Consider the following 20,128-nt stretch of genomic DNA (forward strand, 5'->3'; position numbering starts at 1 on the left):
ACAAAACAAAAAAAAAAAAAAAAAAAAAAAAAGCAACTATATTGGGTTACACTGCTGGTTTGTAACACTAGGATTTTATAATTTGGTTATACAACAGTTTCATGGTGTTCATGCCAAATAATTTGGACAAGTGGAAAAAGTAACTCAAATCTTGCCTCCTGCAAAATAAATGCAACAATCATGTATGAAATACTTCAAACGCAGCAGTATTTCATTCCAATTTGATGGAAGTTGAAATCACATGGCTGACAGCATGTATTTCAGTGGTCAGCTTGTTAAGAATAAGATCTGTAAATTATATTCAGGGCCAAAAGTGAAAAATAAGTGAGTTTTATAGTTTGCCTAGATTTTCTTTTCTTTAAATGTAAGAACTCTACACTAATAAAAACAAGTGAACAAGAAAGAACAAGAAAAAGAAGAAACAATATGGTCAAAGCTCTATGGTCGATGATCAGTAGTACTGTAACTGTAAATGCTCAGAGTAGGAAACTACAAACAGCAACCAGACTTAGACTGAGTGTATTTTTCCATTCTGAACATTTGCTGCTGGAAAAAATTGAAAAATGGAAAAAAAAAAAAAATTGTACATGTTATCCTCATTGCTTCCCCCCGTCACCTTCAGCTGATTCTCAAACAATCCTCTCCTTGCTCTCTCCTTTGACAAGATTGGAATAAAATCAGTGCTGAATAAAAGGCTCTTCTCTTTCTCAGATACGACTCCTGTCTTTTTAACTGACTAGTCTTGTTGCATCTGTGTTTTCTTACTATTGCACATGTGTAATTTTGGGTCTGTTACACATAACATTACACATCATTCGCACTGTAAATGTAAAACTCACAAATCATATAGTTTCTTTTCTTTTAAATAACTAAATAATTTCCCAAAACAGCTGGCCACTGTAGTTTTTAACAAATGTCACTCATACGGGAGTAGCTGCACTTTTTGGGGGTGTATTCACAGCTGTGGATTAATACGCATTTGGTGCTCTAGTGAATATTTGCATCAGCTGGACTGTGTGTGTGTGGGGCTGACTCAGAATAAACTACAGTGCCCAGAGCGCTATAGCACGGGGGAATGAGATGTATCAGTCTTTGCATACACGGGTAATATTTGGATGAATTCGTTGTTGGTTGTGGAAAGAAAATAATACAGACTAGCAATCACGTGCAAGTTTAAAGATTTACAGAGACTTAAAAATCTACTCCAGCTATTTTGTATTGCACTGTCTTACACTTGGGGGACCTGGAGAGACAGATTTCAAAAAGAAGAGATGAAATTGATGCAGCGGAGGCCGAGATATACTGACATTAAATCCCTTGTCTCGGTCAAGCTACAGGAGTGTTGGATCCTGCAATTCCCATGATACAACCCACAACATTTTTCAGATCCTCTCCTCCTTTTAAAGGCTCCTGGTATCCACTTTGTAATCCAGGCTTTCCATTAAAATTTCTAGGTCCAAGCCAAGATAGTGTTCATAATAGGCGTCCTTTTTTTCAGACTTTGGAAAGTTACATCCAGACTCAAATCACACATGATACAGCTGCTTTCTTTCTTTGTTATGGGTAAAAAAAAAAATCCTCATTAGTAAAACCTGCAAAGTTCCCCTTCAACATTTTAAACAAAAAAAAGTAACCACATCTAAGTTATGCACAATCACATAACAAAAAAAAAAACATCCCATACTAGCAAATCCTGGCTAAGAGATCTGGCAATAACAGCCTCCAACCTTCTGTGATTACAATAAAAGCAAGAAAAACCGTCGGACAACCTTTAAAACTGTCTCCTGTCCAATTATCAGTCCAATTAATTGGGCTGTACTGATGTCTGGCAGCAGAGGGCGCTGTGAGCCAAAGCTGTTCGACGTACTGTATCTACCAGAACTAATGTTCAAGCTTGGGCAACTTCTTGTGTGTCTGCGTCTGATCTTATGTATGGAACTTATGACGGATCGGATGAGCAGCAAGTGCTACATGTGTGTGCTCATGCCCCTGTCCTTTCCTGCTCTATTTCAGGCACACAGCCTTTGTAGTTTCACTCTTATACCGGATCTCCCTTCTTAAGCTCAGACTTAGTGCAGCTGATCCCGGAGACATAAAGGCACCATGCCCCCATCTCTTACCAGTCAAGGGGATCAAAAGCAAGATTAGCCATCACACCCGCTGTCACCCACCCACCCCATCCAACCCCAACTCCAGGAATATACATACATGTCCCATGTAGCTCATGCACACACACATGTCAATCAAGTGCCTATTGTGAGGGCATCAACCCTTTGAACATTAGATACATGCCAAGTAGAGTCTCTCTCTCTTCCCTCTCCTCTGCTCTCTGTCTCTCTCTCCCTTAATTCTCCACAGCTGAAGGGACACATGGCACCGGTCCCTAGAGAAAGCCCAAGGTCAGACTCGGGGCACAGACATTAAGAGGGGAGGCCTGCTACAGTATCCAGTATCATTCATTTAGTGTGATACACATCAGCAATGCAACACATGTGACGCTTCCTAGAGATATACAGTAGGCTGTGACTTTTCCTTCTTGTTTCTCTCTATACTATAATTTCCAAATTATTCCAAAGGTGTCTTTCTTTTAGAAGGAAGACGACCAAACGGTCCGGATGGTCAAACAGATACAGGATACTGCAATTTCATTTACAGTATAGGGCTGCAACTAATGGTTATTCTCCTTATTAACATCATAACTGCAGATCATTTTCTCAATCAAGCAGTTGATTGTTTAAAATGTCAGAAATAATAACAATAGCTTGGTACATTTTTCCTAAAGCCCAAGACAAGGCCTTCAGATTCATTGAATAAATATTTCATAGATCATCAAAACTGTTTCTGATTATATTCCTTCAAACTGCAGTGCACTGCAGCTGTCTGCTAACAAGCCCGGGCCATGTTTTTCTGTTATCTCACTACCTGACTAAATACCACAGGAATGGCACTTGTATACATTTTTTAGGAACTTGCACTTTATTTTAGTTTTTTTTGGTATTTATTTTCCTGTCATATTACTTTGTACTTTAACTCCACTTACATTTCAAAGGGAAATTTTGTACTTTTTACTCCATCTGACAACTGTAGTCACTAGGTACTATACAATTTAAGGTTTTTTCATACAAAACATATGAAAAGTTTAAAAGATATGATGCTTTGTTATAAATTAAACCAAAAGAAAATATCAGGTGACTTTTACATGTGACGGACTATTTTTAGAGTTGTATTATTACTTTTAAGTGAATATGTCCTCCACTACTACATATACAACTTCTGAACTGAACTTAGCCTGATAAAGAATCACTATGGATTGAAATATTGTGTTTTGGTGTTTAATAATGCTATGAGTAAAATTTTGACCTGCAGGCTCACGTTCTTCCTTCACAGAGCTGCACAAGCCTTATTATAATAAACATAATGAATGTAAATACTAAATGTTTATGCATCGCTGCAAATTTGCATCAGTTCATGAGGATGTTATAACTTAAAAAGGCCATTGCTAAGTAATTTGTGTTAAAATAATATTTTGACACTATCAGAAATCATAAGGACAGTGTTTACAGAGATTGAAGTTATTATTGTTAGCATGCTAATGTAAGCATTTAGCTCAAGTACAGCCTCACACAGCCACTGGCATAAAGGTTTAGTCTTGTTTCTGAGCAGAGGGTCTGGGGATAGAGAGTGTTGTACAAATTGTGAAGCTCTTTGAGACAAACATTGTGATTTCGGGTTAAGTAATCTTCAGTTATTTACAGTGTAGACCTATTCACTTTTATTTTGCTACCCTCACACATTCATGTATGTGTACACCTGCATTCCAGCCATACCACAGTAAGAAGGAAGCTGTATTACAGCACTGGCACTCCTTCTATCAGCTTCCTCCTCTTCCTCCTCCTCCTCCTCCTCCTCCTCCTCCTCCTCACTGCAGGAAGTAACAGAACTTGAGCAAACGTGCGCACACACACACACACACACACACACACACACACACACACACACACATACACACACACACACACACACACACACTCCAAACTAATCAAAAAGTCAGGGGTGTTGTGCTGCAGTTCACACCAGCTTTAGCCTCTAGAGCGCAACACTAGCACATCAGTCAGGTCGACTCTTAATAAAGAAGTCAGCCCCTGTGGGGGTCTCACAGCCAGCAGTTGTTACTGTCACTCATTATTGTCACAGCCTCCCACTGCACACACTCACTCACACACATATGGGCACGCTGGAGTCTGTGCAAACACCCACACATGATCCCAGTATGCATGCGTACACGCTCACCCACTTTCAGACACACACACACAGACAGACACACACAAAGCACACATGAGCTAAGGAGCATGGACAGCAGGGTCACCCTAGCGCCATGCTTCATAGAGGGCGCCGTTACAATAGGTTTACTGTTACTCTGACGACTGCCGGCATACAATAGGACTGAATGTACTGGCCTGATGCTTCTCTATTTCTCTCCATTTTTCACTTGATGACAAGGAAGACAGACTGAGACGGGACAGCATGTTATCAGAGGACGCCCCTGAAGGTGAGCCGGCTCATTGTAGGATTAACATATACCTATGTTTCCATGCATAGTAAATGTGTAGTGCTGAGAGAGAGAGAGAGAGAGAGAGAGAGATGTGAGGGAGAATAATTTATGGATTGCTGAATTTTGATGAGGCTGATCCTGTCATGACATGTTTAAAACACCATTGTCAGATTTATTTTGAGAAAACCTTAATTTTCCCTGAAACCGAACTGTGAGAAATAGTATGGTGCAACTGTGACATCTTAAGCACCTAATCCACTTGATCATATCCTCATCCAGGATATGATATCACCTGAAAAATAAGATGGTGTTCATGGTGTCATATAGTGTCATATGTTGAGCCATTTCTTGAGAAATTCAGAAAATAAGGACAAGCAAGGAGGAGAGGAGAGGTGACGAGAGGAGAGGAGAGGAGAGGAGAGGAGAGGAGAGGAGAGGAGAGGAGAGGAGAGGAGGGGAGANGAGGAGAGGAGGGGAGAGGAGGGGAGAGGAGACGAGAGGAGACGAGAGGAGAGGAGAGGAGAGGAGAGGAGGGGAGAGGAGGGGAGAGGAGGGGAGAGGAGGGGAGAGGAGACGAGAGGAGAGGAGAGGAGAGGAGAGGAGAGGAGAGGAGACGAGAGGAGAGAGGAGGAGAGGAGCAAATCAAAGGTAGACTAGCAAACAGAAAATCAGAGGATTTAAGCTGAAGGAGGTATAAATGAAAGTGCAGTTTCACAGACGGACTCCTCAAGACGGCTACTGGGTAAGGTGGATCAAAATACAGAGGGGGTGTCACTGAAAGATGAAGAGAGAGGGGTGAGAGGGCTTAGCATGAGAGGAGTGGGTTTGGTTTGGGGTAACAGATGGGACTCATCCAGACCCAGAGGGGTGTGGTGCTGAATTGTGAGATTCCTCTGAGTTGGGACAAGCTACAAGATATTTGCACTGCAGCTGTCAGTGGTACAACACCTACGCAACTGCACCCTCCTCCCCCTCGTATTAAACACACACACACACACACACACACACACACTAACACACAGCCACAGACACATGCATACACTCAGAGTCATATTTCATATCTTGTGATAGGCCTGCATGGTTGTTTTCTTCAAGCTGAAAAAAATTCTTGTGCGACAATGACAATGATTCATGTTCTTGTTAAAGATTAACATATCTGGTACAGTGTCTGGGTAATAAGGGTCTACTGGCTATATTTGCTAATGGTGTGGTCTATCTGTCTTTTATTATCCTTGTCGGTCAAAGTTCAGTGAATAGTGATTAAACATTTTAATGGACCAATGTATTCCATTTATTATTTTGTTTTTTTATTTATCTAATTTCTTATGTAGCTCTTTTTGAGTGTCCTTGTAAATGTTGTGATTGATGTGGTTAACTGCTGTGATAACACAATATTATCTATCTATCTATCTATCTATCTAGAGGCTCACGAACACATTAAGGCACTTTACAGGGTAAGGTCAAGACCTTACAATATTATAGAGAGAAACCCAACAGTACTCAAGTACCCAGATCCTTTACCTATAAGTAAAAGTAACAATGTTGTTGTTAATATGTGATGGCATTTTACTGTTGTAGCTGGTCAAGGTGAAGCTAGTTGTAACTGCTTTATATATATGATACAGTCAGGTTGTTCAGCCCAGTGGCTCCCAACCAAGGGGTCGGGCCCTCCTAAATGTCACAAGATAAATCTGAGGAGTCCAGAGATGATAAAAGTAGGTACAAAATAAGAAGAAATACGGTTCTACTCAAATTTCTACTCTTTTTCTCTAAATCTTTTGGCTTTTTTTTTTGTGAAATATTGGATAATTTTACCTCTTTGGGCCTCAAGTAGGCCTAGTTATTTAAATAAAACCACCCTATAATTTTAGAGGAGAAATGTTTTGTTTGTTTTTTTGTTTTTTTTATGGTTTTTAGTTTTTTAAAGAAGCCACATTCCAAAAATTGAAAACCTAAATCTTGAATGTTAAATGAATCTTAAATGGGAAAGCAACTCGCCTCATGGAGTAGAAGACTACATTTTTTTTTATTTTTTTTTTTTTTTGCAATGTGGTTTATCGGTTGTGAATAAAGCCTGTGGGAACAAACCCGATTCACTATCAGTCTATTGATATGTCAGCGTGTGTGGGTGTGCTGTCTCCTTGCGCCTGCCTCGTTCTCTCACCTGAACGGAAGTGGACATAAAAGGCAGCGCAGGTAGGAGCAGCCGCTCACCGCCTCCTCGTTCTCTGAGCAGGTAATGCGGGACAGCAGCGCTCTCCCCTGTACTCTGCTCTCGGCGACGATCATGTTTCAGTCCTGTAAATATGAGACATATTGAAATATTCTTCTTGTGTTTCCTATCAACCAGTAACCTCACGGACTAATGGGGCTTATACTGCTGAGCCTGATTCTCCGGTACTGGATCAACACCGTGGAGGGTAAGCTGATGTTTGGTTCGGCTTAAAAAAAAAAAAAATCAAGGGCAACAAGTTTGTAATGTGCAAACAAAGAGTAACAGTTTCCCAACAACAAGCCATTAACTCTGTCTTGGTGTTTATAACCGGTAATATGACATGTTATTGTGAAAAGCTTATATATTGTATTATTATTACCTGCAAGAGATACACTAAATTAAACTCAACCTGATATTTTATCATGTCCAAAAACACGCTTTTTATAAGCTGTACCTCTTCTCTGGAGAGACCTTTAACTTGTTGCAGGAAACTGTGGTAGATGTTGACATTTTCACACTGACTGTTTTGCTGCAGGGTCATGTTCAGCTGGCAGCACTGTGACTTGTGACCAGTGTCTGCAGCTCAGTCCTCACTGTGCCTGGTGCACACAGGAGGTAAGCAGCCAGGGTTGCATGTATGAAACCGCAGCATGTAGGCAGACGACCATAACGCATTTAAAAAAAACACGATTTTTGGACAGAGATCATCGTGTTTGCAAGGTTGCACCTTCTGATGATCATATAACTGCTGCTTTATGGCATGCTATAAAACAGTCTCAGTCTTCAGTCTGTAAACAGCCCAACGTGTGATGTTTTCCTTCACCTCGCAGAATTTCACAGACTGGTTTTCAGTCAGCGAAAGATGTGGCACATTGGATATCTTACTAGAGAAGGGATGTGCCAGGGACCAGCTGGAGTTCCCTGTCTCCAAAGGCCAAATCCTCCAGGATCACCCACTCGGGAAGAAGATGGGCAACACTAACAGCACTCAGATCTCCCCACAGAAAATGGCCCTCAAGCTGCGAGCTGGTATGCAATCCAAGGCATTTCGAATTGACAATTTGCCTCAAGAAGAGGTTGCTCATTTTCACTCAAAAATAAGGTGCTGATTTTGTCATCGCACAGGCAGTCAGGTGACTTTCCAGGTCAAGATTCAACACACAGAGGACTATCCTGTGGACATGTACTACCTGATGGACCTGTCAGCATCCATGATCGATGATCTGGAGATGATCAAAGGCTTGGGCTCCTCTCTCTCCAAAGAGATGGTTAACCTCACCAGTAAATTTCGCATGGGCTTTGGCTCTTTTGTTGAGAAACCCGTCCTGCCTTTCATCAGGATCACAGAGGAAGAGCTGGCCAACCCCTGCAGGTATACAATAAATATTAAAACATGGCCACATCTTCCGCTCTGAGACTAGTTCCCCGTCAGCGTACAGTGCAGTGTCATTTGGTATCTCACATAATCTCATTTTTCAAATGTTTGTTTTTGACTCCTGGTGTCTTACAGCAGTGTAGGTTCAAACTGCCTGCCAGCGTTCGGCTACAAACACGTCTTGTCTCTGACGAGCAGCACTGACAAGTTCAACGAGATCATCGCAATGCAGCGCGTATCTGCGAATATTGATTTGCCAGAGTGTGGTTTTGACGCTGTCATGCAGGCAGCTGTTTGTGGGGTAAGATTTTGTTTTTCATTTGAGTTAATCCCTGGTGTTACAAAAAAAAGAAAAAGAAAAAAGGAGCATGAGCAACATAATGTGTCTCCCGATATAGGACAAGATTGGCTGGAGGAATGATTCGATGCGTTTGCTGGTGTTTGTCAGTGATGCTGACTCACACTTTGGGATGGACAGTAAAATGGCTGGCATCGTGATTCCCAACGACGGGCAGTGTCACCTGGATGTCAACAACGAATACGCCATGTCCACAGTGCAGGTAAACACACAGAGGTTCTTTCTCAGTTTCATGTCTTTCATTTTATGAGTTGTTTTATGGGTCAGCTGTGACGATTCACCACTGCCTCACTGTACACATTCGCTACTGACCTCTTGCCATTTTTGTCCAGGAGTATCCAACTCTTGGTCAGCTGATTGATAAGGTGGTGGAAAACAATATCTTACTGATATTTGCTGTGACAGAAGAACAGAAACACAACTATAAGGTAAAAGCACCGCCCTGTAAAGGCATTCATTTCTTTCTAGTGGAATAAGTCCAAACTAGAGAACTGAAACATGCAAGTGTTTGTGTGAGCACAGCGTTTATACTGAGGTTAGCATATTCATGCATTGAGCTACATTCTCATTCAACCTGTTTGAACTAGCCCTCTTTTTCTTCCTCACTCTTTTCTGTACTTCCTCAGGACTGTGAGCCAGGTCTACCCACATTTGCAACTGTGACTTATGCTGTTTATCTGTGTGGTTTTTTGTTTTTTTTTTCTTCATAGAAATATGCAAATCTCATACCTGGCGCCACAGTTGGAGTCCTGGCGACAGACTCGCGAAACATCCTGGAACTGATAGTAACAGCATACAAAGTAAATAAACTGTGATCTGGATGTGCGGATAGACTGTGTGTTTGTCTGCTCATAAGAAATAAGACAGAAAACACCTGCCATTATAAAAGCAGTAAAACTGTGTTAAAGTTATTTGTCAGTAAAATGTTTTAGGCTTGAGCCAGAGTTTTAACCAAAACACAAATATATGAACATAAAGCATCAATTAACCCTCTGTACATCTACATTTTTACATCAGAGCCCGTAGAAAGTATCTCTGACTCCTCCGTTCCCTCTCATTCTCTCGCTTTGCCTCTTTCATTCTTTCCTCTTGTTATATTTTTCCCTCCACCGCCCGGTGCTGTGCATCAGCATGTCTGACAGCAAGTCTCTTCTTGTCCGAACTGTTTGATCTCCTCGTCCCTCTGCCTCTTTCCTCTTGCTCTTTTCCTCCTCACTCTCTCTCTCTGTCTTTCCCTCTCTACCTCTTGCACTCTGTGCCCTTCTGTAAAATCCCCCCTGGCGGCAGCGACTGGTGGCACGTCTGCAGTCCTCTCATTACTTCATCAGTTACGCCGTTTACTCCCACTTTTAGTCTCTGCCACGTTAACCACACTGAAGAGAGGAGACCCTGTTATCACACTGATTGTAGATAGTTGTGGTTCTTAAGGGAAATGAAAAACAAACAGAGGACAGATGATTAGTAATTACACTCACCGGCAATTTTGGATTAATGTTTGTTGCTTAGTGCATCGATAGTTTACCCGCCCCACTTTAAATACCCTACAACAAATTTACTGATAAACAGTTAAGTCTTATATGTGTATATGTTTTACCTGCTCCATCTTCAGTTGGGTGTATCCAATGACCGTCCCCCTGTTTTCTCCTCCTTAGCAACACTGAAGACACAATTACAGGCCTACAGCACACACACACACAATTAACCCTCTGTTAGCACCCAGACAGTCTGTCACAGAGTTCATTAGTCAGTCAAACACAGTCTTTCCCCCAGCTGAGGTTAGCTGTCACTCTTTCCTGAGGTGTTTCACACACCTGGGATGATGACTCACCCAAAAAGAGACCATTAGTTAGGAGGTTTCGAGCAGTCTCGGCATGTCACAGGTCAGCGCATGGTGAGAGTCTAATTCCACCTTAAGCCCTGGAAATCCCCCTTCATGTTAACAAAAGTCAGTAGATTGATTTTAAAGTTGGGTTTTGGTTATTTTTTGGGAGAGAAAAACCTTCTGTTCAGCACCAGACTGTGCTGCCTATGACATTTCCATAAGGGGTGCAGTAATTATCATGTACTGTTTTCAGGAGCTGCGTTCAGAGATCGAACTGGAGGTCCTGGGAGACACAGAGGAGCTGCAGATGTCCTTCACAGCCATTTGTCCAAATGGGACTGTCCACCCTAACCTAAAACACTGCTCCAACATCAAACCAGGACAGATGGTAAATTCTTGCCTTTGCTCTAAATTGTTCTTTTTCTGTATTTGTAAAACTGTATATAGTGAATTACATTATGAATGCAAGCAGGCATCAGATCCTTTATGGGACAGAACGCTGCTGTGAGTTCAGATGTGAGGAGAGATATTGCTTCCATGTAGGTATCGTTGTAGGTATCATTGTAATTGATGTCTATTTTTAGCTCTGGGCAAGCACCACTGATGTACACCAGGGTATTTAAATATAGAGATTTTGGGGATTTATGTTTTCATTCCTGAATCATCTATTAAATTATGTAGTATTAAAAGTGCAATTTCAAATTTATTCTGTATCCTTAAAAGGAGCCTGCGGCAGATTGCACATTGCATTACCCAGATATAACAAAATATCATCTGTATACAGCAAAATAAAATTTCACGCATTGCCCACCATAATGGAAATTTCATTCTGTGACTGCCATATTTTCTGTGTTAAAGGTTCTAGTGATCAGGCAAACAACAGCAGGGAGAGAGGGTATCATTGGCCTGAGAAATGGCTTCCAGTTGATACTTGAGCGTTTTGTTGTATAAAATATTCAACATACAGTATTTTATTTGATCAACTGATGGTGTTTTTAGTTTAAGCTATATATCAGGCTTTGATTACACAGGTGAAATGTTTTTGAATCAATTAATTGTTAGTTTTGTGCTTTTCATGAGATTTCCCCCTTGCTCCTCAGGTAGTGTTCAATGTGTCTGTCGAGCTATCAGGATGCCTGTCGGGAGTTCGGCACTTCTCCCTCAAACCGGTGGGCTTACAGGACAGTTTGGAGGTGGAACTGGAGTCTCTTTGCTCGTGTGACTGCCCGCAGCTGCCTGAAGCAAACAGCAGCCAGTGCACCGAGGGCCAAGGGGCTTTCCAGTGCGGCGTGTGCGTATGTCAGCCGGGGTTCCTGGGAGCACACTGCGAATGCAATGAGGAGAGCGCTTTGTTGAGTAAATGCCTCGCAAACAATGAGTCTGAGATATGCAGTGGGCAAGGGCAGTGCTATTGTGGACAGTGTGTGTGTCATCCATCCAGCTTTGGCCGCATCTACGGGCCTTACTGCGAGTGTGACAATTACTCCTGTGTTCGTTTCCGCGGGGAGCTCTGTGGAGGTGAGCAATTACATATGAATGTTATGAATTATTCACACGTTCTCTTTTGTGGTGAGCCAGATGTTTGAATCCATTTGTGTTTTTTAGGCCACGGAGTGTGTGACTGCGGCAAGTGTCACTGTCAAAGTGGTTGGACAGGGGAGTATTGTAACTGCAGCACCAGCACAGAAGCGTGCATGTCGGAGGAGGGCACACTCTGCAGCGGCAGGGGGACATGTGAGTGCGGCCACTGTGTCTGCTCTGTGTCTGGGGCATCTGGGGACAAGTGTGAAAAGTGCCCAACATGCGGGGATGCCTGCAGCTCTGCAAGGTGAGAACACATTCGTGCCATCAGCTCTGAAAAGGTGAACAAGGATGTAACGTAGAGTTTTTTTTTTTGTCGGTTTTGCCTCTTTAATCGATGTTTCTTTACATGAATGATATAAGATGTTGACTCCTTATGCCACATGATCTGTCTGTTCTTTTGAGTTCAGGCATATCAGGTTCTGGTCCCCTTGTTCACATGTGTCTACACCTTCCATGTGACATCAAAAGACAATGGATAATGTCCCCAACACAGCACTAAGAGATTTCCTTTCTCCATTGTAAAGCAGCTGTCAGGGCCAGTGCAATTTGATACCACTGTTATAGAGGAGACAGGTGATAGAGAGTGAGTGAAGCCTTGGGAAAACTCTGATAAGTGACCAACACTGTGATTCCTCTGTACTCACTGTGTCAGTGATTGAAACCTCATTAAACCATAACCTCCCAAGAGGTCCTGTATTATCTCTGAGGTGAAACTCACGTTTTTTGTTTTTCCACATTTTGTTTTAACATCAGGACCTGTGTGGAGTGCCATCTCCAAGATAAGGGTGATGCTGAGTTTTGTGAAGAAAGGTGCAGCGTTCCGAAAATTTCCATCAACACAACAGCAGGTAAGTAAATCATCACCGCTGCTTTAAATGGAAGTATGGTTGCATGTAAAATCAGTCATAAAAATGTATAAACGGTGTTTGAATGTGATGCATTACATGAGAAGTCTTTGTATCTGTCAAACAATAACTATAATAACCAATGTTTGATTGAAGCTTGTAGAGCGATAAAATGATGAGATCATAACGTAACAATATAATTTCACTGATTGATTGATTAATGAATTATTGACCCACCCAAGTGAGGTGTTTGAAAAGGTTTAATCAACTCAAAAGTTACGTTAATTCTTCAGTCAATGCAGGAGGATGAAGGGGACCATTCATACTTATCAGCTCATATTATCTTATTGCAGATATACTGGAATTCATGTAAATGTCGGCCAATAAATAATAAGAAACTGCGATACAGAAAAGTTGACTTTAAAAAATAAAATACCTAGTATGTCTCTTGGTCACAGTTCCTTTAAAAAACAAAAGCTCTCTATCAAGATTGTTGTTTATGCTGAAAGAATGACTATTGATCACTATTAATTATAGGTATAAACTAAATAAAAAAATTCAAATACTGATATCAAACAAGACACATAAACACTTCTTAAAGGTCATGCCAGTACAGTGTGAAAATCATCTGGCGGATGCTTGAAACTTGTTACTCCATGTGTCACAGGGAATATTATGTCGCCCCTCCCCAAAGCATTTGTGGGCGGCATCTTAGTTAAAGGTTAAGGTTAAGGTTAAAGCTCCTTCAACAGGTCTTGCTCGATTCCTGGCGCAGGCCTTTGTTGCATGTTGTACCCTGTCCGTCTATCTCTAGCTTTCACACAGCATTTCTTCTTTATCGCTCACAATGTCACTGTCTGATAAAGTCCAAAGAAATAGCAGCCAAAACATTTACCAAATGCAACTTTTGTAAGGCAAAGAAATGAGACCAAATGCGTGCAAGCTGTCTCACAACGTCCATGTTTGGTTACAACTTGTCATCCCAGTTCCATTTTTTGATAACATCCATTAGCTGAGAAGTGAAGGGCGTTGTGGCATCCAAAGTTGAACTACACAGCTTCATGGAAGTGATTAACAAGGAGGAATTTTCAAACCAGTGCCTGCTTGCACCATGTGACAGCACTGACGACAAAATAGGTCTGTCAGTCTCTCTCTTTGGGACTACTAAGCAGGTTTCAGGTCTGTGCAGGTTCACTCTTATATCTTAAATCATCAAATATCTTAAATCAGTAGATACCCGGAATGTAAAAAAAACATAAGTCAAAAAAACATTTTCTATACAGAGAATGGTCAGGATCAAAAGCTGTTTTATGTGGTTTGTTTTTAATGTGCTAAAACACAAATTCAATGGTTAGATAAAATTAAAATTAAAACAAGCATCAAGGCTTTCATCCAGTAGTCTAAATCAAAAGTTTCCATTGATACGAAACTTCTGTCTCTACAGAATTAAGAATCTATGAATTTACACCGCAACCACAAAGTCAATTTTCTACATTTACTTTATTTACTATATTACTATATACATATACATATATATATACATATTACTATATACACAGTGATCACTCACCTGTTCTGTAAATGCTTCTTGTCGCTTGACTTTTGTTCTCTGGGCTCAGTGTTTTTAATAGTGGTATCAACACAGGGCCACGCTAAGTTTCCCCATGGGTCAGAGATCTGGAGGAATGCTGACCTGCATCGACTTGTGTGTCTCTCTGAAGCCCGAACCCCCCTCTCTAACACAACACCATCCACGTCCATTCAGGCAGCACCGGACAATGGGGAACATATTATTTACCTTGTCGTACAGGCAGCGCTATTGTAGCGCATGTGAATAGCCAAAGGACCTCGTCCTCCTTTACAGAAGAGATTATTTTAAACCTGCTATACTTGTGCAAGCTGAGAGGTATATCTGATTATCACAGAGGATTTTCAGGCTTCAGATGTGAAATACAATGGCGTGGTCCACACACACACATGCACACACACACCAGATTGTAGTCTTTGATATGGAAATCACACCGACAGCACAACAGAGTGGAGTGTATCCTTTTACATTCTCAGCACAAAGTCAAAAGGGAAGATGATATACGATGGATTCATCCCTTCCTTATGGATATGTATGTTCACATTTCCTCTCAGATTATAACAAGAGCCCTTCTATGCCGTGCACGCTGATGACGGAGAATGAGTGCTGGATCTCCTTTAATGTGGTAGGAGGTGAGACAGGGACCACTGCCTACAATCTCCAGATGTACGGTAAGCCTTGCAACAACACAGGACACAGATAAAACAAAAAAAGGGACATGAGTCTCATCTCATCCTCTGCCCTGGTCTCATCCTCTGTCCTGTCCCAGGTTGCCCAGAGCCTCCTAACATCCCTATGATTATTCTGGGAGTCTCCCTCTCCATAGTGTGTATCGGCCTCATCCTGCTGGGCGTGTGGAAGGTGCTGGTGTCGGTCCACGACCGTAAAGAGGTGGCCAAGTTTGAGGATGAGAGGGCAAAGGCAAAATGGCAGACGGTAAGAACTTGAAGTCATTTAAAGGATGCAGCTGGCGATATTTTTCTTTTTGTCAACAAATCCTGTGAAAACTCACACACACAAAAACAGCAATGAATTAAGCCCAATTAAACCTCCTTTCTTGTTTAAAAACTGGTCAAACACATTTATATTGAGCCAAAGGACACTCATCTGTTGTAATGTCAAAAAAAAAAAAATGTTGATTGTGTAACATGAAAAAATATTAATGAATTTTGTATGTTGGATAATCATGCTCTTATGTTTTGGAACCACAGTTCCCATCAGACTTGGGGAGAAGCAAACTGAAAATATAATGTTGCCAAATAAGCTCTTAGCAGTTCCTGTTTGCAATATACCCATAGATGCTAAATGAATACAGTCCTAAATTAATGTGATACTGAAGCAAACGCAAAAGATAAAAGTTAAAAAGATGAGTTTTTTGTTTTTTCTATGATTTCCACGCAGATTTTTTCGATTTAAATAAGCGGACTTTTATGACATAGGAGATGATTATATCCTGGGAAAGTGTATTGTGTCTATTTGTTCAGATTTGTAATTATTTTCAGCAAAATGCAACAATGAAGCGCCAGGGGTTTTACGTAAGACACATTAATCAGCTGTGTCCACATGATCCTTAATTATGATGAACATGGGCGCTGTAGTTCATTTTGAGTCAATCCCACATGAACCATCCTGTTGCCATACATATTTACTAGAGCAAGAAAATCTGCAGCTAAAAATAATCCACAACAAATGCAGTGTTTACTCCTGTTTCAGGAAAGTTTGTTTAAAACATTTTTAAAAGTTAAAAGTAAAAGTATGACTTATTTTTAAGATTTATATTTTGACTAGTAACAAATGAGCTCGGGGCTGAGAACCACAGTCAAGCTGGGGATGTTGGGAAGAGAGAAGGGAATAGTTGAAAATAACAAAAATCTAGCATATCCAAGCCTTGTGTGATTGACAATATTGTAATGGCCTTCTTGTGTTTGTGTTTTTCTTCAGGGCACCAACCCTTTGTTCAGAAGCTCAACATCTACTTTCAAAAATGTAACTTATAAGAGCACAGAGAGAGAAAAGATTATTACAGTGGATCACTACTGATGAAAAACTGGAGGCAATGCAAACCAACATCTGAGTGCACTTAAGTGTGTGTGTGTGTGTGTGTGTGTGTGTGTGTGAGAGAGAGAGAGAGAGAGAGAGAAAGAGTGAGACAGACAGAGAAAAATGTGTTTTTGTATGAATCTCTGTGTTGATTCAGAGATGTTAGGGCACAGTAGACAACACTGTGAACAGAGGAACACTACGTGATGAATTTGCTGCTGTAAAAGTGCACTGCCATTGTACTGTTAAACACTGCACTGTCCTGTTGCATGATCCTGCAAACTTACACAAATGTTTGTCTACTGTAACATGCAGCTCGGAAAGGAGGAGTCGACACTATGAGTGGTCTACTACTGATAAAAAAAATCTTTGTTTTTTATTCTAATTAATGTAAATATACAGGTGGATGATTGTGATTTTTTTTTAAATATTGTGTTCCTTGTTTTATTGTAAAGTAAGGCTGAGCCTTCAATGTTGATAATCGAGTTTTTTAGTGGCATGGCACGTTAATAAAGTTTTAAAAAGAGTTTTGACTTGGTGAAATTATACTTTTTACATTCTGGGTTAATTATATGTTACAATGTAGTTCTCAAATCCCCAGACAGATACTGATTAGACTGATTAGATTAGGCGCCGAGAAACCCAATTTAAAGTTTTTTTTGTTTACAGCGTCAGAGTGAACTCTGTCAAAGTCTGTCTTTCCAGGCCAAGGTTGGAAAAGTAAGTAAATAAATTTACTCAAGAACTGTGTTGAGGCGCTTTCCATTGTTTCCATTTTTGTCCTTCTCCACTCAAGGCTAGGTTACAAACTGAAATCGCATCAGGATCCTGCCTTATTATGTATTCTTGCGGCCTTGTCTTGTGGAAGGGATCTGTGTGAAAGGCTAACTCTAATATTGTGCTCATCAAGGATTGTGTTTCACTGGGATCAGATAGTATTCCAGTGCAAGAGTACTGCTCCCAAAACTGGTTAATCCAGCAAGTTTAGGTCTGATTAACAGTTAAGCAATTCTGTCAAGCTCTCTATACACTGTAGCTAAAACTAGCTCCACCTCATCCAGCTATAACATTGAAATACTGCTGACAAGGGCAATTAGGTACTTTTACTTTTTAATACCTGAAGAATATTTTCCTGATAATACTTACATACATTCTTTCACTTAAGTAACACAAATAAGTATTTCTACAGTGTGGTACTGGTACTTTCCTTTTTTTTTTTTTTAGGAAAAGTGGGACTGTGTTTTGGTAACTTTTTATATAGACTACAAGTTTCTTTTATATCTCATTAACATGAATGAAATTTAATTATAGAAATTATTTAAAGACAAGTTATATCTACATAAACTCCACCAGCCCGAAGAAGTAATTTTCTGGTTGAGTGGGACACAGAATTTAGGATTAAAACTTAACAATGCACAATATTTATTCGGATATCTTGGCTTAATCCAAACTTCATACATACATTAATTTAGCCGGTTAGTAGTATTGACAAGTAAAGTGCACTGCTACTAGAAATAATAGTAAACCATTTTCCATTTTTTTTTTGTTTATTTATTGACTCTAAATAAAGCTTATTATTTGTTATGGCTGTGTCCCAGTGAAAACAGACCGGAGCGGCAGGAATGCAGCCTCCAGACCGGGGAGCAGCTGCGGCTCTTCCGTCAGACGTGACGTCGCTGCTCCCCTGCTGAAAAACTTCCCTCGGCCTAAGTTTTCTATGAGGGAAAAACTGCGAGCCCTAAATACTCTCTCTGACCGGGAGCCTCGGAATGTGCGGACATTTGCACTCCAACATTGCACCCCGCCGTCGAAATGTTAATACAGTTGTTTCGTTGCATCGACTCCGTGGCTGTTGTGGCAACTATTTGTGTAACAGTGCTGCTGGCGAAAAGTTGCGTGTGTGTCACCGAGGAGGACGATGAGGTGCTGGAGAAAAAGCAGCTCATGGAGTTTTACAGTAAGTTGTTTCAGTCATCTGGGAGCAGCTGGATCCTTTTACTGAGCTCCTGCTGAATAAGTCCACAATACATCTTTTGGTAGGATGTTGTGTTCGGCTTTTTTTTTTTTTTTAACATGGTAGACATTATATAGCTGTACTGAATAGTGTTTGGGAAAAGCAGAACAATCATTACATGTTCTCATGGTGCTGGGGCTGATAGGTTGTTTTGAAATGAACGGATTCCTAAGTATTACAGTATTCCTCAAATCTGCTGGTGGCCTCTGGACCACAGTTTGAGCTCCACTGCTGCAGCAGGCTCACATTACCAACAGTGATTTTTATTATCTGAAAAGAAAAGGAAAAGAGAGACAGCTGTAAAAGCCTTTTCTCTCTGTGTAAGTTAAGGTGAATGTCAATGGCACTTTTGAAATTCAACCAATTGACTGATGAATAATGTCAAACAAGCACTGATTCCAGCTTCTCCTGTGTGAGGATATGCTGTATTATATCAATGCATGATGAGTTAGAGCGGAGACAACTGATGAATTGATTAGTCGATCAGCAGAGAATGAACCTGCATCAATTCTGATAATCGATTGATCATTACAGCGTAAACAAAATGGGCTCACTTTCTCTGGTTCCAGCTGTTTTTATCTGTTCAGTGTCATTGTAAATGAAATACTTTTGGACGGTTTGGTCAGACAAAACAAGCGAGTTGAGCATCACCTTGAGCTGAGAAATTGTGAGAAGAATAATTGTTTTTTCTAATATCTTATAGACTAAAACAATTGTTTCATCCATCAGATAAATAATCAAAAGATTATTCCAAAAAGAGAAATTAACTAATGGTTGTATTTCTAGTTTTCAAATTGTATCTCAAACCTTTTTAGAACAATTTTCCAACCATGTAAAATGTTAACAAGCAATGCTAATATTTAATTTAGATCTAGTAACATACACTTTGTGTTGTGCTTCTCCAGGATGCAATAGTTCCTGGATAATTCCTCCAGCTGTTTTCATCATTGCCATTTGTATACACTCAGCATACATCCTCTGTTTTGTTAGTATCCGCTTACACTAAGAAATGTGTTTGTATTGGAGGACAAAAGGTTCCCGCAGGCTTTCATCCAGCATCAATATTGCTCCAATTTGGTGGAGAAACATTCAATATATCTGTCTATCTATAAGTATATATAATATAAACAATCTTTGCAGCTCACTGATGTGGTGTCATCATACTGTTTATTAATCTATACTCTTTTTGCTCATCCTCCCCTGTCTGTGGTACACACTCACATCATTTCCTCCCATGTATCTCGAACCCCTCCTCTCTTCATACTTCCCCCTCCTCCTCCTCCTCTTCTCCTCGTCCCTCACCCATCTCTTTCCAGAAAAAGGCATCTTTATCCTGGAGAGTGAGCCGCTGAAACGCTGCGTCACAGTGGATCGCTCCAACCTGGTGCTGGAGGACTGCGAGCGGCCAACACGCCGCATGCTGTGGAAATGGGTCTCCCGACATCGCCTCTTCAATTTGGGCACCAGCACGTGTCTGGGCCTCAACATTTCGGACACGACGCAGCCTCTCGGCACGTTCGAGTGCGACATGGCTCTCCCCATGCTGTGGTGGCGCTGCAGTGGAGGCATGCTGTACGGGGCGTCCCAGTGGCGGGTGGCCGTGGCTGGACGTTTGTTGGTAGTAAAAAAAAACTCTTATCATGAGTGGAAAAGGTACAACACCCCTAGAGAAGGACCCTGTTCACATCCATATGAAGGTAAACACCTAAAATATCATGCAACAGCTCATTGGTGA

General features: G+C 40.9%; 2 protein-coding genes across 2 annotated transcripts in view; both read left to right on the forward strand.

Annotated features, from left to right (window-relative positions):
• The first annotated feature begins 6,827 nt into the window (after positions 1-6,827).
• itgb6 (integrin subunit beta 6) lies at positions 6,828-16,450 on the forward strand. The gene is made up of 15 exons (XM_022768320.1): positions 6,828-6,972; positions 7,303-7,382; positions 7,598-7,796; positions 7,893-8,139; positions 8,278-8,443; positions 8,541-8,702; positions 8,833-8,928; positions 9,211-9,300; positions 10,576-10,710; positions 11,423-11,840; positions 11,928-12,150; positions 12,660-12,754; positions 14,894-15,010; positions 15,109-15,275; positions 16,281-16,450. Exons 1-15 carry the CDS (start codon positions 6,918-6,920, stop codon positions 16,377-16,379), a joined length of 2,349 nt encoding a protein of 782 aa, XP_022624041.1. The 5' UTR covers positions 6,828-6,917; the 3' UTR covers positions 16,380-16,450.
• Positions 16,451-18,298: 1,848 nt separating this feature from the next.
• The window catches only part of pla2r1 (phospholipase A2 receptor 1), a 28,674-nt gene continuing 26,844 nt past the window's right edge, over positions 18,299-20,128 (forward strand). Inside the window, exons 1-2 of the mRNA XM_022768319.1 lie at positions 18,299-18,336; positions 19,710-20,090. Of these exons, the coding sequence (XP_022624040.1) occupies positions 18,324-18,336; positions 19,710-20,090 (394 nt within the window). The 5' untranslated portion in view covers positions 18,299-18,323. The remainder of the gene's footprint in view (positions 18,337-19,709; positions 20,091-20,128) is intronic.

Source organism: Seriola dumerili, unplaced genomic scaffold, assembly GCF_002260705.1.
Source record: "Seriola dumerili isolate Sdu_G_001 unplaced genomic scaffold, Sdu_1.0 BDQW01001449.1, whole genome shotgun sequence".
Classification (NCBI taxonomy): Eukaryota; Metazoa; Chordata; class Actinopteri; order Carangiformes; family Carangidae; genus Seriola; species Seriola dumerili.

Coding starts and splice junctions, on each gene's coding strand:
- itgb6 (XM_022768320.1), top strand. CDS start 6,918: ATGGGGCTTATACTGCTGAGCCTGATTCTCCGGTACTGGATCAACACC. Junction 9,301..10,575: donor TGATAGTAACAGCATACAAA/GTAAATAAACTG, acceptor TACTGTTTTCAG/GAGCTGCGTTCAGAGATCGA. Junction 15,011..15,108: donor CTACAATCTCCAGATGTACG/GTAAGCCTTGCA, acceptor GTCCTGTCCCAG/GTTGCCCAGAGCCTCCTAAC.